Source organism: Taudactylus pleione, unplaced genomic scaffold (genome assembly GCF_031769625.1).
Source record: "Taudactylus pleione unplaced genomic scaffold, aTauple2 ptg000405l, whole genome shotgun sequence".
NCBI lineage: Eukaryota > Metazoa > Chordata > Amphibia > Anura > Myobatrachidae > Taudactylus > Taudactylus pleione.
In genome coordinates, this window is record NW_028284807.1 from 1,482,486 (window position 1) to 1,509,528 (window position 27,043).

General features: G+C 49.5%; 1 protein-coding gene across 1 annotated transcript in view; it reads left to right on the forward strand.

The window, feature by feature from the left end:
• The window catches only part of TRIM45 (tripartite motif containing 45), a 46,092-nt gene extending 19,263 nt beyond the window's left edge, over positions 1 to 26,829 (forward strand). The window contains exons 2-6 of the mRNA XM_088446799.1: positions 11,867 to 12,603; positions 22,777 to 22,903; positions 23,741 to 23,855; positions 24,068 to 24,194; positions 24,283 to 26,829. Coding sequence (XP_088302925.1) covers positions 11,867 to 12,603; positions 22,777 to 22,903; positions 23,741 to 23,855; positions 24,068 to 24,194; positions 24,283 to 24,428 — 1,252 coding nt within the window. The 3' untranslated portion in view covers positions 24,429 to 26,829. The remainder of the gene's footprint in view (positions 1 to 11,866; positions 12,604 to 22,776; positions 22,904 to 23,740; positions 23,856 to 24,067; positions 24,195 to 24,282) is intronic.
• The last annotated feature ends 214 nt before the right edge of the window (positions 26,830 to 27,043 follow it).

Here is a 27,043-nt window from a genome sequence, read left to right on the forward strand (position 1 = left end):
AATAAAACTGGTGGGTCCCCATTAGATGTGTCAGTTACTGGGTGTAAGACTGGTGGGTCCCCACTAGGGGTGTCGGTTACTGGGTATAAGACTGGTGTGGCCCCACTAGATGTGTCAGTGACTGGGTATAAGACTGGTGGGGCCCCACTAGAGATGTCAGTGACTGGGTTATAAGACTGGTGGGTCCCCACTAGATGTGTCAGTGCTGGGTTATAAGACTGGTGGGTCCCCACTAGAGGTGTCAGTGACTGGGTATAAGACTGGTGGGGCCCCACTAGAGGTGTCAGTGACTGGGTATAACACTGGTGGGGCCCCACTAGAGGTGTCGGTTACTGGGTTATAAGACTGGTGGGTCCCACTAGAGGTGTCGGTTACTGGGTTATAAGACTGGTGGGTCCCGACAAGAGGTGTCGGTTACTGGGTTATAAGACTGGTGGGTCCCCACTAGATGTGTCGGTTACTGGGTATAAGACTGTTCGGTCCCCACTAGAGGTGTCGGTTACTGGGTATAAGACTGTTGGGTCCCCACTAGAGGTGTCGGTTACTGGGAATAAGACTGGTGGGTCCCCACTAGAGGTGTCGGTTACTGGGTTATAAGACTGGTGGGTCCCCACTAAATGTGTCAGTTACTGGGTATAAGACTGGTGGGTCCCCACTAGAGGTGTCGGTTACTGGAAATAAGACTGGTGGGTCCCCACTAGAGATGTCGGTTATTGGGTATAAGACTGTTGGGTCCCCACTAGGTGTCGGTTACTGGGTATAAGACTGTTGGGTTCCAATTAGAGGTGTCGGTTACTGGGAATAAGACTGGTGGGTCCCCACTAAATGTGTCAGTCATTGGAGACGTCACATTGGGCTCATGCAGATTCGACAGCATCAAATCCCAAATGAAGGAGGGACGGTGTAGGCAAACGTAGGTCAAGTACTGAGGTAGACCTGGACATAGATACAGGTCAGGGCACGATTCTACTGTGGGTGCAACAAGACACATCGAATATGATGATCAGCAGCTCTATTTGGGGGCTCCTGATTGGCTGCCTGCTTGTTGGGGCAGCTAAATTAAAATGTTGCAGCTGACTATTCTCATTACTTAATTGACATTTCCATTTGGCTCTATTCTGTTGTGTATGACGCCTCATTACTTTATATTGTGCGAATTGGGTCACGTGACTAGCATTTACGCCTAACGCTGTTCAGCTGCATCCCCTGACACATATACTACCGATGTATAGCTGGACGCACCGAGGGAAACGCCTGACCATATGCACATACATGTGCTCCTCCATGTGTGCGTCTTGTCTAAAAAATGTCTGGGAGTTAACGCCTCTGCGCCCAAACGTGAGCCCCACGGAGCCGGATTGGGCATCCCCGGGTAACGAGTCCAGGTTCTATTACTCAGCTGTTAGACAGATGTTAGTTATGGAAAAAATATGCTGCAACCAACTCCATTTGTAAATGCGGCACCATTGTTCCTCATAGGCGGAGCGTTGTGCCATGCAGAGCCGTGATGTCACCTTATGTATCCTCCATTACCCGGCTACGTACTGCCCATGGTGACAGAAAACGTCAGCAGCGTCCGCGGGCTGGAGAATACAATGTGACAGCGTATTACAAATAACGCTCCATTCTGTACTGAGCATAGGCCTATAGGTCTGTTCTGTGTATGATGGGTGTGTCTGGGCTGTCCCGAGACCCTCACAGGTCAGACAGTGAGTGGGCGGAGTCGGGATGAGAAGTACGGAGACCCTCACAGGTCAGAGAGTGAGTGGGCGGATTCGGGATCAGATGTACGGAGACCCTCACAGGTCAGAGAGTGAGTGGGCGGAGTCGGGATGAGAAGTACGGAGACCCTCACAGGTCAGAGAGTGAGTGGGCGGAGTCGGGATGAGAAGTACGGAGACCCTCACAGGTCAGAGAGTGAGTGGGCGGATTCGGGATCAGATGTACGGAGACCCTCACAGGTCAGAGAGTGAGTGGGCGGAGTCGGGATGAGAAGTACGGAGACCCTCACAGGTCAGAGAGTGAGTGGGCGGATTCGGGATCAGATGTACGGAGACCCTCACAGGTCAGAGAGTGAGTGGGCGGAGTCGGGATGAGAAGTACGGAGACCCTCACAGGTCAGAGAGTGAGTGGGCGGAGTCGGGATGAGAAGTACGGAGACCCTCACAGGTCAGAGAGTGAGTGGGCGGATTCGGGATCAGATGTACGGAGACCCTCACAGGTCAGAGAGTGAGTGGGCGGAGTCGGGATGAGATGTACGGAGACCCTCACAGGTCAGAGAGTGAGTGGGCGGGAGTCAGGATGAGAAGTACGGAGACCCTCACAGGTCAGAGAGTGAGTGGGTGGAGTCGGGATGAGAAGTACGGAGACCCTCACAGGTCAGAGAGTGAGTGGGCGGATTCGGGATCAGATGTACGGAGACCCTCACAGGTCAGAGAGTGAGTGGGCGGAGTCAGGATGAGAAGTACGGAGACCCTCACAGGTCAGAGAGTGAGTGGGCGGAGTCGGGATGAGAAGTACGGAGACCCTCACAGGTCAGAGAGTGAGTGGGCGGAGTCGGGATGAGAAGTACGGAGACCCTCACAGGTCAGAGAGTGAGTGGGCGGAGTCGGGATGAGAAGTACAGAGACCCTCACAGGTCAGAGAGTGAGTGGGCGGAGTCGGGATGAGAAGTATGGAGACCCTCACAGGTCAGAGAGTGAGTGGGCGGAGTCGGGATGAGAAGTACGCAGACTACTGGGTGGATGAATAATGATACATTGTGCGCTGCATGTAGGACGCATCGCCTGTCATTGGCGGAAATGTACCAAACCTTCTAAAGAGTGGAGATGACGTCCACAGCAACCAATCAGATTTTAGCTAGCATTTATCACGTCCATTCTATAACACGAAAGCTGGAAGATATGGACAGCATAACACAAGGACGCCCACTTTACCTTACACACATCTGTAATCCTTATGAAGAAGAAGAGACACCATCAGTAACATGGAGTACCATCACAGCCTCACACACACATACACAGGCTCTGACCTTACTCGGGAATTACTAACCTCATCACACGCAGTGACTACACAAGACTGAGACACCATCAGTAACATGGAGTACCAGCACAGCCTCACACACACTTACACAGGCTCTGACCTTACTCAGGAATTACTTATCTCATCACACGCAGTGATTACACAAGACTGAGAGACCATCAGCAACATGGAGTACCATCACAGCCTCACACACACTTACACAGGCTCTGCCCTTACTCAGGAATTACTAACCTCATCACACACAGTGATTACACAAGACTGAGAGACCATCAGTAACATGGAGTACCAACACATCCTCACACACACTTACACAGGCTCTGAAATTACTCAGGAATTACTAACCTCATCACACGCAGTGACTACACAAGACTGAGACACCATCAGTAACATGGAGTACCATCACAGCCTCACACACACTTACACAGGCTCTGACCTTACTCAGGAATTACTAACCTCATCACACGCAGTGACTACACAAGACTGAGAAAACAAGAGATATGGTAAGAACTTACCTTTGTTATCTCTGTTTCTACGAAGTCCATAGGGTCCACAGGGTTGACCTTGGGGTATAGGTTGGGAACCAAATCCGGGCACCACGCAGTTAAAGCTTTTAGCTCCCAGGATGCACTTGGGTCCACTCTCCCTATAACCCCACCCCCCAGCCAGAGGCACCTCAGTTTGTAAGTAGCCAAAGGCCGGAGGAGGAGAGAAAAAGAGAGAGAAAACTGGAACACTCTAGAACCATACTCACAGAAAAGGAGACGGGAAACCGGTGACCAGTAACACAGCCCATATGAAGCCAGGTGCGTCAGGGTGGGCGCCCTGTGGACCCTATGGACTTCGTAGAAACAGAGATAACAAAGGTAAGTTCTTACAATATCTCTTGTTTTCTACTTCAGGGTCCATAGGGGGTCCACAGGGTTGACCTTGGGGATGTCCCAAAGCAGTTCAACCAAGGGTGGGGACGCTCCTGTGCTGAGAGGAGAATCCGTCGCCAAAAAGGAAGCATCCTGAGAGGCAAAGGAAACCAATGCCTAGAACCTTAAAAAGGTATGGACAGAAGACCACGTGGACACCTAGTAAGGCAAAACAGCCGAGGCGCCACAACGAGCCGCCCACGAGGGTTACATGGCCCGAGAAAAACAAGCCTCAACGACAGAAATGCCTACCCATGGGTAGGCCCCTGAGGAAGACATACGAGGCCATCCAGCCAACATTTCATTATAGGCCGGCCATCGTTTCCTGTGAAAACCAGAAACCGCAGACCACCAATAAGGAGTCCGATTACCATAAGGAACTTGAACGGATCATATAAAGCCAAAGAGGCCGGACCACAGTCAATGAGGCCACACCAGCCGAGAAGACTGGGGACTGAATGGCCGTACCATAAGTTCCAGAATAATATGGAACCTAAAAACCACTCTAAGAAGAAATACAGGGCGAGAGCAACTCACACCCTGACATGATGCCCTCCAGAAGAGGGAGCCACATGAGAACGCTCCCAATTCAGACACTTAAGTGGCAGGGCAGAAACGACAGACGTCCAACTGCCCCGAAACGAATGCGGACCAGACACTGTCTGTAGCAAAGAACACCCTGGACGAGATGGCCATAGCCACCCGGACAGAGACCAACTCGCCTCCGGAGAAAGTATCATCGTTCGAACAGCGATCCGATGGGAAAAACTCGATCCATCTGGAGGGGAGTCAATTATGGCAAGGCCTGGAATGGAACTGAGCACATTCCACCCTACCAAAAGGTAGACACTCTGGTAGACCGCGCATCACAAAGAGTAATGACATATGTCGAATGCGTAGATATCCGCACACTCCAAGTTGAAGAGTGGAGATCTTGTCTTACGCCAGAAAAATTCTCAGAGTCGGAGAATCTAGCAGTGCTCCCAGATGAAGAAAACCCTGTGAGGGATGTAGGTAGGACTTTTTCTCCGTTGACTAATTATCTGTACCGAGAAGAAGCCACGGTTATCCTGACCTGGCGGTAAAGTACCTTGGTGATCCTGCTAAAAGCAGGAGACCGTCCAGAGAAAGGAGCATTCGGATACCCTGAACAGGTGAACTGTCAGAAAATCCATAAGGCTGGTAAACCCCGGTGGAGTTGAGGACAGTCCCAAAAGGCAGAGCCCGAAACTTACAAGTGTTGCTGTGGCACAGCAAACCTGAACCCATGCTGATGAGAGTGCTCTGTACGTACCCGTAGGTACGTATCCTGAATACTCAGATATACCCTAAAATCCCCAGGTTCCAAACGTTGGATGATGAAGCATGGACGATTCCACCTGAGTCCAGGCACCGTTGGAATCTGATTCAGGGATTTGAGACAGAGTATAGGCAAATGAGGACCAGTCGGTCACCGCACCAGAAAGAAAGTAGAACAACCAGTCCCTCACTGAGATAGTGAGGTTGGCCGAAATAGCTCTGCTTACCACAAAGACTGTATAGCTTTCTGGGATTGTAAGGCCCTGATCAGGTCTGAAGAAGGGCCCGTGTAACAATGCCTGTGAGGAGGCTGCCTGAGCAATGAGAGGCCGTTGAGAATCAGTACCTCACTCTGGAAATTCCCCAGATGTAGACCTGTCCCGTCAGGCTGAGGGTATATCCTCAGGTGTAGAAACAGGGTCGTCCGGAAGTCCAGGACTGCTCGGTACTGGATATGGTGGCCCCCATGGAGGCCGACAGCCTAGGAAAAAACAGGCCTTTAGGCTGACCCTGAGGACAAAAAGACTTAACAGAGTTAGTCCGAATGTAGTGGGAGTAGCTAAAGACGGTATCTCCCCATTAGTGATACTGCCAATGATGCAACGATCTTGTCAAGGTCAGGACCAAACAAGATCTTCCCCATGGAAGGAGTGTGCACCTCTGCTTTCCCATAACGCAGCCATAGGGTACTGCGGCGGATACAGACGCCGCCGAAACCCTGAAAGTTAGAAGACCGGCATCCCATGAGGTAATCCCACATATGACCACTGCATATTATATGTGAGCGGCAAAAGATATTTGGACCTCAGACGTGTTGGAGGGGAAAAACGTCACAAAAGCATCACCATGCGATGGCCACGGTAGGACGGGCAACAGGCCCTGAAAACGAGTACATTGATTTCAGGCAAAGTTACCACCTACGGATCCGTAAAATCCGTCCAGGCCGGGATGGGAGGCGTATTAATGCCTGTAACCCGATGATTAACATACAAATCCACCCCAGAAGGAGATTTCCATTACTTGTGAGGACCCTCAGGGAATGGGAAACAGGAGGCCTCTGTGACTCCTCGTATCTGGCGACAGCCAGACTCCCGCTAGGAGATCCACCCGCTGGGCAGAAACCGGGAGATGTATGATACAGGTGCAGGATCGACATTCTCTATATCCAGAATGAACCTGGCTACCAGCCCCAAAGCAGGGATAATAATACTTGAAATCGGCTCCCCCCATGTGAGAGGGAAAGAGCCGAATATACCATCCAGTTCATGGCAGAGCCACTGGTCAGTAACCACAGGGCGTATATCACGCCAATTAGTATTTCGTATAAAACGACATCCACCAGGGTGGCCGTTGTGGTAATCCCTGCAAGGGGAATGACAGACCGATGTGGTATCGGAGGTAATTCATGTACTGTGAAAAACCCCGGCGGGGAGCGACAGTCTGTTGCACAGGGGTAAATTGCAAGAAATTGCGAGATACCCCGAGTTCAAAAGGTCAGTATGGTGAAGTAACTCCAAGCGAGTGACGACAATGGGGCCCGCCCGGCGATCCTCAAAGGAGAGGATCCTGAGAAATAAACCGCCCTTTAAGGGGGTCGTGCAAGGGGCTCGGCACCAGATGGTGCTGCATACATAAACCTTTCTGAGTTAAAATCCTCCGCACTAACACCTGCAGGCTATGACTTGCAGGATAGCAATAATGGGTGCAGTATCGTGTGCAATCTCCTGGTCAGATATATCTGACTATCTTGACGGAAATATTAAGCAGCGCCATACCGGTCCTGACTGACGCTAAGATTAGCCGCAGGGACCCATTATCAGCGTATGCAACTCACAGTTCCATCTAAAATATGGCAACGTGCAGCACGCAACAGTATGTGACAAACCTCACAGATATTAACAAATATATGTGAGGTCTCAGAACCACCCCAGGTACACCTGTATTAGGGCAGATAAAGAAAAGGGATAGATATACACTGACAGGTGAGAGAAAAAGCAGACAGTCAGCACTAGCATAAGTCACATACAATGCAGACATATACACTGTACATACATAAGCATGACATATAATATACTGCACTATGTCACAGCATTCAATTGCCCAGATTCAGTGTCTGGGAAGGCTATAGCGCTGTGTACACTCACTCAAAATGGCCAGGTACGCAGGGGGACTGGGCTCACTGACATCCTAAGAGTTCTGCAGCACCACAGAGAGAAAATGGCCACTGGAGACCTCAGAAGAAGCGTGGCCCGCGGAGGAAGCAGCTCAGCGACGCCAGACTGTATTATTGAAAGGCGCGCTGAGCTGAGGGGAGGAGCCGCTAGACAGGGAAAGCTTCCTCCCCTGGCTAGCAATTAACCCCCCGGGATGCCGGCTCCCGCTGCCGCTATAATCCCTGGTGGTCTGTGGACACGCGGGGTATGCCTCCATGGAGGGGGAGCCCGCCGCCACCGCTAGCGCCTCCGGTCTGTCCCCCGAGACCGGAGGCATAAGGCTGCATATTCACACGTGGATCACCGCAAGCGGTGACCACGCGACTTACCTGTCCCCGTCGATCCGGCAGCAGCCCAGGGATTCCTCCAGAGCCCGGCTAGTACAGACTCTGGGGTCCCGCTGCGATCCCCAGATCTGTACTGGCGTCGCAGCGCCGACGGGGTGTAGGAGCGGCAGCTCAGACGTCCATTGGACAGTCTGATGCTGCCGCTCTGAAGAGTAGTAAAAAAGAACAAAATAAAACTCTTTTAAGCTTAGGGGCTGCTAAGCAGCCCCCCTGCAGTAACGGTGACCCAACTCCGGCCGGGCACCAACTTAAAACTGAGGTGCCTCTGGCTGGGGGGTGGGGTTATAGGGAGAGTGGACCCAAGTGCATCCTGGGAGCTAAAAGCTTTAACTGCGTGGTGCCCGGATTTGGTTCCCAACCTATACCCCAAGGTCAACCCTGTGGACCCCCTATGGACCCTGAAGTAGAAACCATCAGTAACATGGAATACCATCACAGCCTCACACACACTTACACAGGCTCTGACTTTACTCAGGAATTACTAACCTCATCACACACAGTGATTACACAAGACTGAGACACCATCAGTAACATGGAGTACCATCACAGCCTCACACACACATACACAGGCTCTGACTTTACTCAGGAATTACTAACCTCATCACACACAGTGATTACACAAGACTGAGACACCATCAGTAACATGGAGTACCATCACAGCCTCACACACACTTATACAGGCTCTGACCTTACTCAGGAATTACTATAACCTCATCACACACAGTGACTACACAATACTGAGATACCATCAGTAACATGGAGTACCATCACATCCTCACACACACTTACATAGGCTCTGACCTTACTCAGGAATTACTAACCTCATCACACGCAGTGACTACACAAGACTGAGAAACCATCAGTAACATGGAGTACCATCACAGCCTCACACACACTTACACAGGCTCTGACCTTACTCAGGAATTACTAACCTCATCACACACAGTGATTACACAAGACTGAGAAACCATCAGTAACATGGAGTACCATCACAGCCTCACACACACTTACACAGGCTCTGACCTTACTCAGGAATTACTAACCTCATCACACACAGTGATTACACAAGACTGAGAAACCATCAGTAACATGGAGTACCATCACATCCTCACACACACTTACACAGGCTCTGACCTTACTCAGGAATTACTAACCTCATCACACACAGTGATTACACAAGACTGAGATACCATCAGTAACATGGAGTACCATCACATCCTCACACACACTTACCCAGGCTCTGACCTTACTCAGGAATTACTAACCTCATCACACACAGTGATTACACAAGACTGAGACACCATCAGTAACATGGAGTACCATCACATCCTCACACACACTTACACAGGCTCTGACCTTACTCAGGAATTACTAACCTCATCACACGCAGTGATTACACAAGACTGAGACACCATCAGTAACATGGAGTACCATCACAGCCTCACACACACTTATACAGGCTCTGACCTTACTCAGGAATTACTAACCTCATCACACGCAGTGACTACACAAGACTGAGAAACCATCAGTAACATGGAGTACCATCACAGCCTCACACACACATACACAGGCTCTGACTTTACTCAGGAATTACTAACCTCATCACACACAGTGATTACACAAGACTGAGATACCATCAGTAACATGGAGTACCATCACATCCTCACACACACTTACCCAGGCTCTGACCTTACTCAGGAATTACTAACCTCATCACACACAGTGATTACACAAGACTGAGACACCATCAGTAACATGGAGTACCATCACATCCTCACACACACTTATACAGGCTCTGACCTTACTCAGGAATTACTAACCTCATCACACACAGTGATTACACAAGACTGAGACACCATCAGTAACATGGAGTACCATCACAGCCTCACACACACATACACAGGCTCTGACCTTACTCAGGAATTACTAACCTCATCACACACAGTGATTACACAAGACTGAGACACCATCAGTAACATGGAGTACCATCACAGCCTCACACACACTTATACAGGCTCTGACCTTACTCAGGAATTACTAACCTCATCACACGCAGTGACTACACAAGACTGAGAAACCATCAGTAACATGGAGTACCATCACAGCCTCACACACACTTACACAGGCTCTGACCTTACTCAGGAATTACTAACCTCATCACACACAGTGATTACACAAGACTGAGAAACCATCAGTAACATGGAGTACCATCACAGCCTCACACACACTTACACAGGCTCTGACCTTACTCAGGAATTACTAACCTCATCACACGCAGTGATTACACAAGACTGAGATACCATCAGTAACATGGAGTACCATCACATCCTCACACACACTTACACAGGCTCTGACCTTACTCAGGAATTACTAACCTCATCACACACAGTGATTACACAAGACCGAGAAACCATCAGTAACATGGAGTACCATCACATCCTCACACACACTTACACAAGGTCAGACCTTACTCAGGAATTACTAACCTCATCACACACAGTGATTACACAAGACTGAGAAACCATCAGTAACATGGAGTACCATCACATCCTCACACACACTTACACAGGCTCTGACTTTACTCAGGAATTACTAACCTCATCACACACAGTGATTACACAAGACTGAGAAACCATCAGTAACATGGAGTACCATCACAGCCTCACACACACTTACACAGGCTCTGACCTTACTCAGGAATTACTAACCTCATCACACACAGTGATTACACAAGACTGAGAAACCATCAGTAACATGGAGTACCATCACATCCTCACACACACTTACACAGGCTCTGACCTTACTCAGGAATTACTAACCTCATCACACACAGTGATTACACAAGACTGAGAAACCATCAGTAACATGGAGTACCATCACAGCCTCACACACACTTACACAGGCTCTGACCTTACTCAGGAATTACTAACCTCATCACACGCAGTGATTACACAAGACTGAGATACCATCAGTAACATGGAGTACCATCACATCCTCACACACACTTACACAAGGTCAGACCTTACTCAGGAATTACTAACCTCATCACACACAGTGATTACACAAGACCGAGAAACCATCAGTAACATGGAGTACCATCACATCCTCACACACACTTACACAAGGTCAGACCTTACTCAGGAATTACTAACCTCATCACACACAGTGATTACACAAGACTGAGAAACCATCAGTAACATGGAGTACCATCACATCCTCACACACACTTACACAGGCTCTGACCTTACTCAGGAATTACTAACCTCATCACACGCAGTGATTACACAAGACTGAGAAACCATCAGTAACATGGAGTACCATCACAGCCTCACACACACTAACACAGGCTCTGAAATTACTCAGGAATTACTAACCTCATCACACGCAGTGATTACACAAGACTGAGAAACCATCAGTAACATGGAGTACCATCACAGCCTCACACACACTTACACAGGCTCTAACCTTACTCAGGAATTACTAACCTCATCACACGCAGTGATTACACAAGACTGAGACACCATCAGTAACATGGAGTACCATCACATCCTCACACATACTTACACAGGCTCTGACCTTACTCAGGAATTACTAACCTCAGCGCTCGCTATGAGGCCTCAGGTTGCGTATGGTATCACAGTGGATAATTTATTCATGCCCCTGCAACGGCGTTCACACGCACTGGCACGCCTTAGTTTCTCCAACCACTCCCCCATCACCACCCACATATGACGCTTCCTGTCAATCACTCTGCCATGGATATGCGTAGTCACTGTGATCACAGTTCCGTTTGCATTCGCCAGTTCACGCGTGCTGCAATGCATGTGTAGAATGCAATAATCGTGCGATTGCGTGCGTAATCGTAGTTGCGGTCGGTGGTGAATCAGGCCCCTAGTCTCTGCTTGTGAGACAGTTTGATAAATCTCACCCATAGAGTAGTATTGGCGGTAGCACATGACAGACATTGGTAATGGTCACACAGTGCCTAACCATTGCATTCTCGCAGGATGACCAGGAAATAAATGAATTTCTCCGATCTCTTCCTCAGGCGCCAGAAGCGGACGGCTGAGCATTCTGTGCTGCCCCTGCAGGACCTTCCCCCCGGCTCCTCGCTGTCCCCGGCACCATACTGCATTCTGCATCCATCAGAGGAACTGACCCTGTACTGTGAGCCCTGCGGTCTCCCCTCCTGCCGGGACTGTGCTCTGGTCAGGCACCAGGGACATGATCTGCGCCTGGTCACCGAGGTTGCGGGGAGACACCGAGAGCAGCTACAAGGTGCCTTACTGAAGTCTGTACCCCAGCAGGAAGACCTGAAGACCGTCCTCCATGCTGTGTATGGGGCAGGGGAGGACCTTCGGCAGAGCGCAGCTGTTCTGCGGCAGGAGGTGGAGACCTTCACGGAGGGTTACATACGCGCAGTACAGGAACACCGGCTCCGGCTGCTGCGGGACATAGATGAGGAAGAGCGACGGAGAGAGCAGGCGCAGAGCCTACAAAGAGCTCGGATACACCAGCAGCTGGCGGATCTACGCACGGCCACCATGTTCACTCGAAGCCTGTTAGACAGCGGGCCCGACATCCACGTTGTACGAGCCAAGGTCCTGGTGCTGAGCCGCCTGAAAGCTCTGAACAAGGGAGACTGCAACACGACAGAGCTAATAGAGGCAGATAGCATCCGATTCAGTCCGCAGGAGGAAGCGGGACTGTGCCAGGGGTATCCGATGTACGGGGCTGTACAAACTTGGGGCGTGGATCCCGAGAAGTGCGAGATCAAAGGGCAAGGTGAGACCATGATTATAATATATATATATATATATATATATATATATATATATATATATATTCCATAGACAAAAAACCTCACGGTTTCACATGTCCCAATAAGGCTTCTTAGACATGATCTCAAGTTTCACAAAACCTATTGAATTTCTGCCACTCAAACTTCAAAAAGCAATGAAATTACAATCATTAAGGCTGATGCCTTAATGGATGGTTTCCTTGCGTAATACAGCTATGGTATGCCATCACACGTTATGGTTAACTGCAGATTCAGCACTCTCACAGAATGAGATTGCTGTCACTCACAAAATGGTGGAGCTGCTGATTCACAGAATTGTGTGCTCATTGGAATACACACATGCAGTCTATGCAACTGAGGTCTGACCAGTTATGTGGTACACACATCTCATTCAGTGCCCACAATCTTCCCATTCAGTCACAAAAATGTCACTGTGTTCCAACATCCTTCTCATTCCATACATCCATCTCATTCATTATACACATTCAGCTCCCTAATTGCTAAAACTATCATACTCTGTCTATGCATGTACACTATAATCGCCTCCATTATATACTATAACTTCCCCAATCCCTACAGCTGTGTTCTTCCAACTGTGCTAGTCTGCATGCCCTGATCCACACCAATATGTCTTTCCCCATTTGCACCACCCTGTCTTCCTGCATAAGTTCCAGTTTCCTTTCAGCTGCACCACTGCCTTGCCCCCAGCCACGCCACTTTCCCCTCTCATCTGCACCACTCTGTATTCCCACCCATCCGCACCAATTGGTCTTCCCCAATCCCTATTGTTGTGTGTTCTCCCATTGTGCTAGTCTGTATTCCTCATCCACACCAATCTGTCTTTACCCATCTGCGCTGCTCTGTCTTCCTGCATTCATGTCACTCTGTATTCCCCATTCATGTTGCTCTGTTCCCCCAAACTGTGCCAATCTGTCTCCCCCCCCATGTGCTCCACTGTTTCCAACCCATCTGCATCACTTTGGCTTGCCCCTATCTGTACTGCTTAATCTTCCTCTGCACGCCTTTCTGTCTGCCCCATCCACACCGCTCTGTCTTCTCCCCACATCCACCATACTCTTATCCCATATGCACAGCTCTATGTTCTGCTCAGACCTCAGTTGCATAGACTGCATGTGTGTATTCCAATGAGCACACAATTCTGTGACAGCAATCTCACTCTGTGAGAGTGCTAAATCTGCAGTTAACCACATGGTGTCATGGCATACCATATCTGTATTACGCAAGAAAGCCGTCCATTAAGGCGTAAGCCTTGATGATCGTAATTTCAGTGCTTTTTGAAGTTTGAGTGGCAGAAATTCAGTAGGTTTTGTGAAATTTCAGATAATATCTAAGACGCCTCAATGGGACATGTGAAACCTTAAGGTTTTTTGTCTATGGAATTTCATTGCTTTTTTTAATATTTATTAACTATCAAGGCTTGGAGGAGCAAACCGGGCCACCTACAGGGGAGAAGGGCAAGACAATGGTACAAGGAAGGCAGGCACACAGGAGGTGTTTTGGCAATGAACAGGGTAAGATGGCTGCAAGGGCGGGCTGCCGCAGTTCGTGGCAATGGCAGCAGCGGGGTGCAGACCAGTGGAGCAGGGCACAGGGGCATCAGAGGACGACAGAGGTGCTCACTGGAACTGGGCATGCATCTGAGAATATAAGACATAGATGCATGGATGAATCAGTGAGATCCATCTATGCGTCTGTGTTTAAATTTGAATTTGTGTAAAATAAAAAAGTAAAAAAAGGGACATTTCTCCCCCCCCCCCCAAACATAACCAGCCCGGGCTTTTCACCACTAGTCCTGGTTGTGAAAATACTGGGCTCTGAGCCAGTCCTGGAAATAGAGGGGGAAAAAAATGAGTAGGGTTCCCCTGTATTTTCCAGAACTAGCAGCAGCCTTTAAGCTTTTACATGGCTGCCGCCTGCCCCAGGACTTCCCCGGTCTCTCTCTTTGGCAGCTCTTCACTGCTGCATCCCCGCTGATGGACTGGCCTGACGGTGCCTCACACTGGCTTTTTAAAAGCCATCCGAGGGGGCGGGGCGATGATGTCATTAGCCGTGATTGGCTTGTGGCGGCCATATTTATTTCAAAATGGGCTGAGACGGAAGGCTCGCCTCTTATAGCCAATGAGCGCTCAGCGGCGGGGTTTCCATAGTGAAATCCCGCTGCTAAACTCCCTCAAATTTGCTAACAATTGTGTTGGTCCCAATTTGCATTCTCGGGTGAAAATATAACTTTTTTTGAAAATCGGGAATTTACTATCATTAAACTCGGTTGATTTTTTTTTCATCTTTTGGGGTTAAAATCTGGTGATTTAATGCAGCAAATTCGTCTATTTTTAATCACTAGTAATGAATTCACCATTGGCTCAAATCAGAAAGTACTTTTCATTCATTTCAGCCTAAATCGGGATTTTACCATTAATCGTTTTGCTATATTCGGCCGATTTTACTGCCAAATCGGGGAGTCAATAAAAGTTTACAATGTACCACCTCCTGCTCTGCGAGTTTCCATCAAACAAACAAACCCCCCCCCCCCCAAAAGCAACTGGTCAGCCAGTCCTGGTTCCTAAAATTATGGGGAACAAAATGTATAGGGTTCCACCATAATTTAGGAACCAGCACCTGGCTGCAGGACCAATCCTGGTTTTAAATATAGGGGGGTAAAATATGCATAGTGTTCCCTCTATATGTAAAACCAGCACCGGACCCAAACCGACCAGGGTGTAATGCCACAGCCAGGAGACCCTTTCACCAGGTTTCCATAGCCAAAGCAAGCCAGTAAGGCCAAGCTGGTGATCTCAGGGGAGGGTCCCCCCTCTCCCGATACCCCAGGCTTGGTCTGAAGCCCAGGGCTCTTCCCCGCACCCCTGGGCTGTGGGTACGGGGGTAATAAAGTGTTAAATAGTAGTAAACTATTGTATTTTACAGTGGAACTACAGGTGCCAGCATGCCTGCCATTTGGCACTTGTGGCAAGTGCCAGCAGCCGTACCCCCACTGTAAATACAGGGGACAAACGTTAAAAAAAAAAAACCCTCACACCATGACAATTACAACTTTATTAAATACACCTATCTCATTCACACATACTGTACTTACCTGTGGCCAATGAATCTGTGTGATTGATACAGAAGCACGGACGGGTCCATGAGACCCGTCTGAGCTGATGTGTGTTTCAATGACACAGATGCACGCAGGAGATCTGTGCTACATGCATCTGTCATTGACACAGAGCACAAATGGGATCAGAGAGACCAGTTTAAGCTGCTGCGTTAAAAAAATAAAAAGTAACCTGTTAAAAAAATAATAATAAATGGCGTGCCCACCCCCCAAAGAGCAACCAGCCCCGGGCATTTAGTGACCCAGTGCTGGGTGTGCTTAAATACAGGGGACAAACGACTTAGGGATCCGCTGTACTTAAGCACAACCAGCCCTGGTTGCCAAAATACGGCGGACAAATGACGTAGGGGTCCCCCGTAAGTCACGCAGCCAGCACTGGGCTCTGATCCAGTCCTGGTTCTGGAAATACAAGGTAAAAAAATGAGTAGGGTTCCCCTGTATTTTCCAGAACTAGCACCGGACTATTTCTAGCAGAGGGCTAATGCCACAGCCAGGGAAGCCCTTGCACCGGGCCCCCCAACCAAAGCATTAGCCCTGGCCACTAGTCAACCCAGGCCAGGGGTCCCTGGGGAGTTGGGGACCCCCCCTCCCCCAATGAAAGGATCCCCCTCTCCAAGGCACCCCAGGCCTAGGCCAATAGCCAGGGGCTATCCCCAGCATCCCTGAGCGGTGGGTGCCAGGTTGTGTAATGTGGTGCATTTTAAAGAATATTTTCTTTTGCAGGTGAACTATAGGTCCTAGCACATCTCCCTGCATGTTAGTACTTGGAGAACCACAAGAACCAGCAATGCTGGGCATTAGGGCCCACTTCCACCTGTAGTCCACCTCTAAAAAAAAAAAAAAATTTTTAAATCACAAAACGCACTTTAATATTGTAATATTTTATTTTACAGGTCTTCACCTGGGGAACGGCAGCCTTTAGGCTCTTTTACGTGGCCGCTGCCACCCCAGGACTTAGGCATCTTCGCCTGGCGGGAGCCAACCCACCAGGACTTCAGCGACTTCACCTGGCGTGAGCCAACCCCCCAGGGCTTTGGCGACTTTACCTAGTGGGCGGAAGCCTGTGTCAGCTCTTTTACTTGGCCGTCGCCCACTAGGACTTCCGGCGTCTTTACCTGGCGGATGCCAAACTGCCAGGGCTTCAGCGTCTTTGCAGGCGGATGCCAACCCACCAGGGCTTTGGCGTCTTCACCTAGTGGGCGGCAGCCTGTGTCAGTTCTTTTACTTGGCCGCTGGCCACTAGGACTTCTGCAGTCTTCGCCTGGCAGGCACCAACCCGCCAAGGCTTCTGGCGTCTTTGCCTGAAGGGTGGCAGACAATTAGCTCTTTTGCATGGCTGCCACCTCCCCAGGGCTTCTTTGTCCTTTTCACCTAGTGGGCGGCAGCCTTTGTCAGCTCTTTTGCATGGCCGCCGCCCACTAGGACTTCCGGCATCTTCTTTCTTCAGGAGCTCTTCCCTGCTCACTCCCGCCTGTTGGCTTGCCATGCTGCCTACCCGCGCTGGCTTATATAAGCCAGCCGAGGGGACGGGGCAATGACGTCACGAGCTGTGATTGGTTCTCAGTGGCCATCTTTGAATTTAAAAAATGGCGCTCAGGCGCCATTTTTGAAATGGGCTCTGCTTCCGTACTCTGCAAAATGGCAGGCATGGACTGGATCCTCTTGGATCCATGCCCGCCGCCAACGCCAGCACTGCCGGCAGTTTCTCCACCACTGATGTCACCGCCGTGTCCCCGCCGCTGCGTTCCAGCGCCACTATTGCCCGCAATTGACGGCCATCTTTGTGCACCCAAGTGAAGCCACAGTGAGTACACCTGCTGGAGGCTCCTACTGAGGCTGCGCAACAAGTTGAACTTTCCTATCTATTCAATGGCGCATTCTTGAGGTAATAGTTTAAATACTGTAACTTTCTAATTTACCAGAACTCCAAAAGCACTTACCCTGGCACAATAGCTACCTAATAACATAAACCCCAAGTGTAAATTCCACCCCTACCCTGAGTTTCACCTTCCCAAACATCCCCCATAGACTACAGCAGAAAAGTGGTCCTGACAGTTGGAGCGTTCGATTACTCCCAAATCCTCATTTTTTATGTTTTTGCCCTGAAATTTGGCATGCAGCACCCAGTGACAGTTCTACCCAGCCGTGACAAATTTCAGCTTGGTACCTTCTATAACTTTTAGGGTGTAGCCCCTTAAACACCATGCCCCCCCCCCTCCGGAATTCTTTATGGGAGAATTGCAGTTTTTTTTAGATGCAGCCTTAATATAAGGGCCCAATATAATAATATATTATATATATATATTTTTGTACTGGTGTGCCCACATACATCTAGCCTCCTTGCGCATTAAACAGCCCTTCTAGTCGCGCCATGCGGGGGGCGCAATTTGGTGTCGCCCGAGCATCTTTTCATGCGTCTTTTTCTCTGATCGTGTTTATCAGCAGAAGCAGCTCGCGCCCTATTCGCGTCATTAAGACACATTTTAAAGGGTAAAAGTTGCATGAAAAGATGTTCGGTGCTACCAAGTCGCACGGCGCTCACGTTGTGTAACGCAACTTATAGCGCACAGAGGATAGATGTAGGTGGACACATCTGTAACAAATCCAGGACTTATGGCGGAAGCAAAGGGGCTGTGGTCACTAAGAGGCTCAGAGGCAAGGGGGAGGGGGGGGCTGAGCGATGGCGGCCACCCTCCCTCATACAAGGCCCCCGCTTTCCTCTCACACACCGCAGAGAGCTGGGCCGCGCCTCCAGTCTTCCTCCATTTTATACTGGTGCTGCCAGTGGAATCCAGTTACGATTAGGTTGGGGTGTGGTGGCAGCTCCAGGAGGAGTAATTATGTCCCTCAGTAGCCATGTTGGCATAGAGGAGGTCAGATTGGTCTAATATCCGGCTGCTGCCCCGGTGCTTATATGGTTAATTATAAAACATTTCATTGTGGTAAGAGTAACATCTACGTGAGAGGACGGGCGACGTTCACCCTGTTCCCAGCAGAGTCATGCAAAAAAGAGGAAGTGCTATGCCAGTCCCTGAGAGCCCGGGGGGAGTGTACGGGTGGGGAGGGGGCATAGCGCCCACTGCAGGATGCGGCTCCTGACAACGACAACCACAGAGTCAGAAATAGAAAAATGGAAATCAGTTTTATTTACCAACATTAAAGAAACATTTCACAATGTAAAACATTTCCCCGTCACATATCTCCTAGTATTGGGCCATATTCTCGCCTCCATCACACGTATAGATTTATTTTATTGATTTTCTGGCTCCATCCATTCCTTTATGAAGCTTAATGTTTTATTCCCCCATATTACGGAGTTTATCTGCCCCAATATAGCTCTGATTTCGTGTCTCATGTACCTACACTTAGACCTCCCCCCACACATCTGTGTAACGTTCCTGTATTCTACCCCTCCCCCATATCGCTACGTGTTACGTCTGCCCTACCATTTAACTCAGCGGCTGCTGTCCCATCCCCACACCCGATCAAGCTTTATTAAAATGTCTTACGTGCTCTTAAAATGGCGGCAGCAGCACTGAGTGGGTTCACCCTCATGCCACCTTTAAATTGCCCAGTCGACAACGCTAGGCGCCATGTACTGTAAATGTTTGTGTATATAACATGTTCTAGTCTGCGGGTTGGGCTCCATTAGGATGAAGCCGGCGGTTAGTGAATATTTTTTCTTTCGCCTGAAGCAGATAAACAAAACGCCCCGATAATGACCTTTATGACGCTTGTTTCCTGTGACCAACAGAATAGGGCAACACGACGTTCCCTTCTCCGGCTGCTCTGTATGCAGCCCGGTGTCAGGGTAAAGCCCTCTGCCAGCTACCCTGCAGGGCCTGGCCCATTGTGAGGGACCAATGGGAATTAGCAGACACTAAGCAGGAGGTGTCGCAGCAGCAGCGCCCACACATACCCAGAAGTAGGCGGCTCCAAGTGCAACGTAGGAGCCTGGGAGAAGTGGTTCCAGGTGCCGGGGTAGGAGTTTAGTGGTGGCCAGGGGCGCAGAGAGGGGGGGGGGGGGGTACAAATTGCCCAGGCTAGCTGAGGGGCCCGGGTCCGCCGCCCCCCCTCCCTCCCTCACAGCAGCCCAGCACACAGTGTGTGCTGAGCAGCAGCCATAGAAGTCTCCTCTGCCTGTGGGGGGGAGCTTCGCTGAAAATCTTTTTTTCAAAGGGGGTGTGGCCAAGCTTCCCGCAATTAGGCCACACCCCGTTACCCAGGCCCGCCACGGCTCTTGGCGGGCCTGGTGGTGGCAGCGTGTTACCAAACCAGAACGCAGTGGGCAGAGTCAGTAACAGGCAATTACTCACGGTAAGGGGGCATCCCTAATAGTACAAGATCCAGTGGGATCAAAAGTAATCTGTGATCACTTGGGGAGGTCATTCAGACAGACGGCTTCTTTTATTGCTTTCTGCTTCCACCTTCCTCGTTCCTAACGGTCCCATTCAGACGGCTCTTCTCCATGGTTCCAGTCCGTCCTGTGACTCTCTTCTCCATGGTTCCAGTCCGTCCTGTGACTCTCTTCTCCATGGTTCCAGTCCGTCCTGCGACTCTTCTCCGTGGTTCCAGTCCGTCCTGTGACTCTTCTCCATGGTTCCAGTCCGTCCTGTGACTCTCTTCTCCATGGTTCCAGTCCGTCTTGCGACTCTTCTCCGTGGTTCCAGTCCGTCCTGTGACTCTCTTCTCCATGGTTCCAATCCGTCCTGTGACTCTTCTCCATGGTTCCAGTCCGTCTTGCGACTCTTCTCCGTGGTTCCAGTCCGTCCTGTGACTCTTCTCCGTGGTTCCAGTCCGTCCTGTGACTCTCTTCTCCATGGTTCCAGTCCGTCCTGTGACTCTCTTCTCCATGGTTCCAGTCCGTCCTGTGACTCTCTTCTCCATGGTTCCAGTCCGTCCTGTGACTCTCTTCTCCATGGTTCCAGTCCGTCTTGCGACTCTTCTCCGTGGTTCCAGTCCGTCCTGTGACTCTCTTCTCCATGGTTCCAATCCGTCCTGTGACTCTCTTCTCCTTGGTTCCAGTCCATCTTGCGACTCTCTTCTCCTTGGTTCCAGTCCGTCCTGTGACTCTCTTCTCCATGGTTCCAGTCCGTCCTGTGACTCTCTTCTGGCCTGCACTGCACTAACACAAGTCAGGTGTTTTTTTATTTTTTGCTACATGTCCGCCCTACCGCTAGCTCATGCAGAGAACCCCCTCCCCCTAGCTCATGCACAGCGAGAATCCCCCCCCCCCCTCCAAAATAAAAATCAACTCGCTAATGAGCAAAAAGCAGGAAAATTAATAAGTCCATTTTCCCTTGTCCTTAGTGGAATTGGCAAATAAAATCCTCAGCAGTCTGGTCCCACACAAACTAAACAGGAAATCCACCCCAGGCATCGCGGGCCGGGACAAGCAAATCACTAGGCCGTGCTTTGCGCCATTGCTATTACTGGCAAAGTCTGGAAACAGCAGTTTCTGGTTTAGGACATCTCTCCCATCCTCTTGGTACCAGCCCAGATCCAGATTATTCTACTCTCCTTCCAAATGCCGGTTTATGCGTTCTCAGAGCCGGAGTCCTGCACAGTGAGAGCTTGTCACCAATAGAGGAGGTCCCGGGGGACAACTATCCAATTACCTGCTACCCACCTTTATTACATGACAGCCATCATCTTACCCCGATAATACCCCTTTTCCACCTAAATTCCGGGTCTGGCCCGGAGTTGGAACAAAGGCCCTCATTCAGAGCCGCTCGCTATTTGCGGTCGTTCGTTCAAAAACAAGGGGTGGCTATTCAAATGATCCGTTCGCTCATTGCGGTCTGTTCACGCCTCTAAGTCTGAACGAGCGAGCAAACTTGAGGTTGTAATTTTGACTAAAACGCCCCCTTGCCGCTCGCACCATACGTCATGTCCGCTATTTATTTGATTAATCGAGTACATCGTACAGCGTATGAACTGCTCGCTATTCTTGTGGTTGGTTTTTTCAACCGCTATTTTGCAAGCAGTTCTGAGTAAAAAAAAAACCAAGTGACGTGGTCAATGACGCTCCAGTTTTAATTATGCACACCCTTAAAACGCCCGTTTTGACCTTTAAGCACGCCTGCGTTGATCTCCACTCCCCGTTTTCAAGCACCTTCCCCTGTTACCACCCACATACGCTTCCTCCTGTCACTCAAATTAGCAGGCACTCGCTATTTAGCGAACAAACGATTTTCGGCTGCACTGACTGGTTCGCGCATGCGTATTACAAACCGTACGCATGCGCAGATGTGCGAATATCGCTCGGAAACAAGCGAACGGCCGCTTACGAGCGGCGCTGAATGAGGGCCAAAGTTCCTATCCGAATCAGACCCAGAATTTTGCAGACACCGACACGGGATATTCCCGAGTCGGCGCCGCTCACACCGGAGTCTGGTCTGCATAGACCTGGCTTTTCCCGAGTGAAAGTGGTCGCTTGGAGATAACGTCATCTCCAAGCGCCACTGAAGCCGGACCAATCGGCCGGCTAGCAGCGCACTCCAGGTCATCGTGACCCGAAGTGCGCTGTTCTCACAGCAGGGTTTCACGGGCTACTCCAGTGTTAAACCCTGCTAGTTACCTGGGTTGGATTGCCGGGTCACTCGACACAGCGATCCAACCCTCTCCCCTTTTACACCAGGGAGCTGCCCGGGTTACCATGCAATAACCCGGGTTTTAGCTCCGGTGTAAAAGGGGTATAAGTCTCCACTCACAAGAGGGGTTCCGGGTGGGGGAGATGAGGCACGAAAGCCTCGTATAGTTGCTTCTCCGCATCTATAAATGGATTTGTCTCTGTGCAGCACTGGAACCTTTACATAATACAATATTCTTCTTCAGGGTCCATAGGGCTCCACAGGAGACAATGGGGTATAGGTGGTGGTCAGGTAGTTTGCACTATGGACATTAAAAGTTCAAATTAGCCATCACATTTCAAGTGTCTCAGTCTGCTATTATTATAGACTGGTCCCAGTATATTTGTGTGTGATTGATGTGTATATATTACGGTGTTCTTTTTTACTCCCAGGTCTCCAGTCTGTACAGCAGGGAAAACTCTCCAGCTTCACGGTCATCTGTAAGACTAAATCCGGAGATACACTGGAGCATGGAGGGACACAGCCTCGGGTGGTCATGCTACAGGCAGAATCGGGCAGGTAATGGTTCATTCTGTTCTATGTTATTCAGTGCTCTAGGTCCATCGATAGAACAGAGATGATGGCCGCTCATTATTGGTGGTGGGTTCTATCTATAACAGATGATGGCCGCTCATTATTGGTGGTGGGTTCTATCTATAACACAGATGATGGCCGCTCATTATTGGTGGTGGGTTCTATCTATAACACAGATGATGGGCACTCATTATTGGTGGTGGGTTCTATCTATAACACAGATGATGGGCGCTCATTATTGGTGGTGGGTTCTGTCTATAACACAGGTGATGGCCGCTCATTATTGGTGGTGTGATCCATCTCCAGCACAGATGATGGCCGCTCATTATTGGTGGTGTGATCCATCTCCAGCACAGATGATGCGATTGTCACTTACTAATGGTCACGTTGACTTAATCTGAGGGTTGTGGTGAGGGAGTCTCTTACACATGTGATGGGGGATAGGAACCTCTGCTATATACCAGAGACAGAACCTATGTTTTGGCTGTGGGTTCTGTCTCTGGATAAGACGATGGTCACTTACTGTTGCTAGAGAGGATTTTATATTCAGTGTTGATTGCTCAATGGGATGATTTCTGTCTCTTTCCATCATGGCTTTTCCTATCAGTAGTTGTGGAAAACCCCATCTAGACCGGAGACCGTGCGCTCCTCCACCACCAGTTTACCTAGATTGTCACCTGCCTACAGATGATCTGGGGTTATAGAAGTGGGGAGACCAGGTTCTTTATGGTTTTCCATCATCTCATTGATTTCTGGCGTATCGTATCAAGCAGTCTGGAAGAAGTTTTTGAGATTTATGTGGTAATTTTATGTCCTGCACAGATCTCTCCAAGCCGCAATTCAAGATAACCGAAATGGCACGTTCCTTGTTTCCTACACCCCATCAGAGCCAGGGCAGATCTCCGTAAGCGTGTGCATAAAAGGGCGCCATATCAAGGTGAGAGCCAGCTCGATCGCAATACATATAGCGGACAACGACCGCGCTACACTCAGCGCAGAACTTTATATATATATATATATATATATATATATATATATACACACACACACACACACACACACACACACACACACACACACACATACTGGAGCACAACATCCTGTGTTTCATTATGAACGTTGGAGAATAACGGGAATTGTTTCCTGCAGGGCTCCCCCTTTAGCGTGACGGTGAGGGAAACACTGCGACAGCACCCCGGGATTTACCATTGTTGCACATTTTGCTCGAGCGGGGGACAAAAGGATGCCCGCTGTGGCTGCGGTGGCACAATGCCAGGTAAGGGGTATATGGGCACCATATTCCATCAGTTATCAGGTACAAACCTTCTATGTTATGAACTACTGGTCTCCTCGGTCCCCTCTAGGTGGTTACCAGGGCTGTGGACATGGTCACAAGGGTCATCCTGGTCACCCCCACTGGTCGTGTTGTGGGTCCACATCCGAGACATCGGAGTGCAGTGGTGTGAAGGACTCGGCCCCCCGTAACCTGCTCAGAACTGTCGCTTTGTGATGAAAGGAGACGCGGCCTCCAGACCTGGGGGAGCACCGGCACAGACCTGGGGGAGCAGCGGCACAGACCTGGGGGAGCACTAAGTGAGCCAGCATTGGGGTAATAGTTGGAGTGATTGGCTTAAAAGATCTACTCTGCAGTGACTTGGTCATCTAGATGGACAAAGATCTCCAACTCAAGAGCAAATAGGGATGTGAAGTACAACTCGGGGAACACAGGACTCGTATGAGAAGAGAGCAATGTGGCTCCTGTGCAGAAACGCGGAGGGATCATTGAATCGTGCCTTAAAATTAATCCACACTTGTATGAGGCTCAGTGTCATTTCCTCCATGTACAGGTCACCTTACATACAATCCGTGGCCTGTTATATGTGCATATAATGTCCGGTACACACACACTACAGCACAGAGCCGAACATGAGATGGGGAGCTGCCTCTGATCCCTACTGAACATTATATAGATATAATCACCAGCACACACATTACAGCACAGTATGAGATGAGGAGACAGGGAGCTGCTGTTATCCCCACACACCGACCCTGCCAGGTATAATGTGCTCCCTACTGTACATTATAGGGATATAATCACCAGCACACACATTACAGCAGGTATAATGTGCTCCCTACTGTACATTATACGGATATAATCACCAGCACACACATTACAGCACAGTATGAGATGAGGAGACAGGGAGCTGCTGTTATCCCCACACACCGACCCTGCCAGGTATAATGTGCTCCCTACTGTACATTATAGGGATATAATCACCAGCACACACATTACAGCAGGTATAATGTGCTCCCTACTGTACATTATAGGGATATAATCACCAGCACACACATTACAGCAGGTATAATGTGCTCCCTACTGTACATTATACGGATATAATCACCAGCACACACATTACAGCACAGTATGAGATGAGGAGACAGGGAGCTGCTGTTATCCCCACACACCGACCCTGCCAGGTATAATGTGCTCCCTACTGTACATTATAGGGATATAATCACCAGCACACACATTACAGCAGGTATAATGTGCTCCCTACTGTACATTATACGGATATAATCACCAGCACACACATTACAGCACAGTATGAGATGAGGAGACAGGGAGCTGCTGTTATCCCCACACACCGACCCTGCCAGGTATAATGTGCTCCCTACTGTACATTATAGGGATATAATCACCAGCACACACATTACAGCAGGTATAATGTGCTCCCTACTGTACATTATACGGATATAATCACCAGCACACACATTACAGCACAGTATGAGATGAGGAGACAGGGAGCTGCTGTTATCCCCACACACCGACCCTGCCAGGTATAATGTGCTCCCTACTGTACATTATAGGGATATAATCACCAGCACACACATTACAGCAGGTATAATGTGCTCCCTACTGTACATTATACGGATATAATCACCAGCACACACATTACAGCACAGTATGAGATGAGGAGACAGGGAGCTGCTGTTATCCTCACACACCGACCCTGCCAGGTATAATGTGCTCCCTACTGTACATTATAGGGATATAATCACCAGTACACACATTACAGCACAGTATGATATGAGGAGACCGGGAGCTGCTGTTATCCCCACACACCGACCCTGCCAGGTATAATGTGCTCCCTACTGTACATTATAGGGATATAATCACCAGTACACACATTACAGCACAGTATGAGATGAGGAGACAGGGAGCTGCTGTTATCCCCACACACCGACCCTGCCAGGTATAATGTGCTCCCTACTGTACATTATAGGGATATAATCACCAGCACACACATTACAGCAGGTATAATGTGCTCCCTACTGTACATTATAGGGATATAATCACCAGTACACACATTACAGCACAGTATGAGATGAGGAGACAGGGAGTTGCTGTTATCCCCACACACCGACCCTGCCAGGTATAATGTGCTCCCTACTGTACATTATAGGGATATAATAACCAGCACACACATTACAGCACAGAGCACAGTATGATATGAGGAGACCGGGAGCTGCTGTTATCCCCACACACCGACCCTGCCAGGTATAATGTGCTCCCTACTGTACATTATAGGGATATAAATCACCAGCACACACATTACAGCACAGTATGAGATGAGGAGACAGGGAGCTGCTGTTATCCCCACACCCCGACCCTGCCAGGTATAATGTGCTCCCTACTGTACATTATAGGGATGTAATCACCAGCACACACATTACAGCACAGAGCACAGTATGAGATGAGGAGACAGGGAGCTGCTGTTATCCCCACACACCGACCCTGCCAGGTATAATGTGCTCCCTACTGTACATTATATGGATATAATCACCAGCACACACATTACAGCACTGTATGAGATGAGGAGACAGGGAGCTGCTGTTATCCCCCCCCCCCCCCCTCCCTGGGCCATTCTGCGTAACACAGCGCCATGCGAGGCGGGTGCATTGGGCCCTTATACGTCCGATATGTATTTGGGATTTGCGTGTGTAGTAAGGGACCATGGCGCACATATAGCACAGGGGCCTCAGAGCATGTTAAACCATCGCTCTCCATACATGTATTACTATAACAATCATATACGCTTCAGGAGAACTACAACATACCGCGGT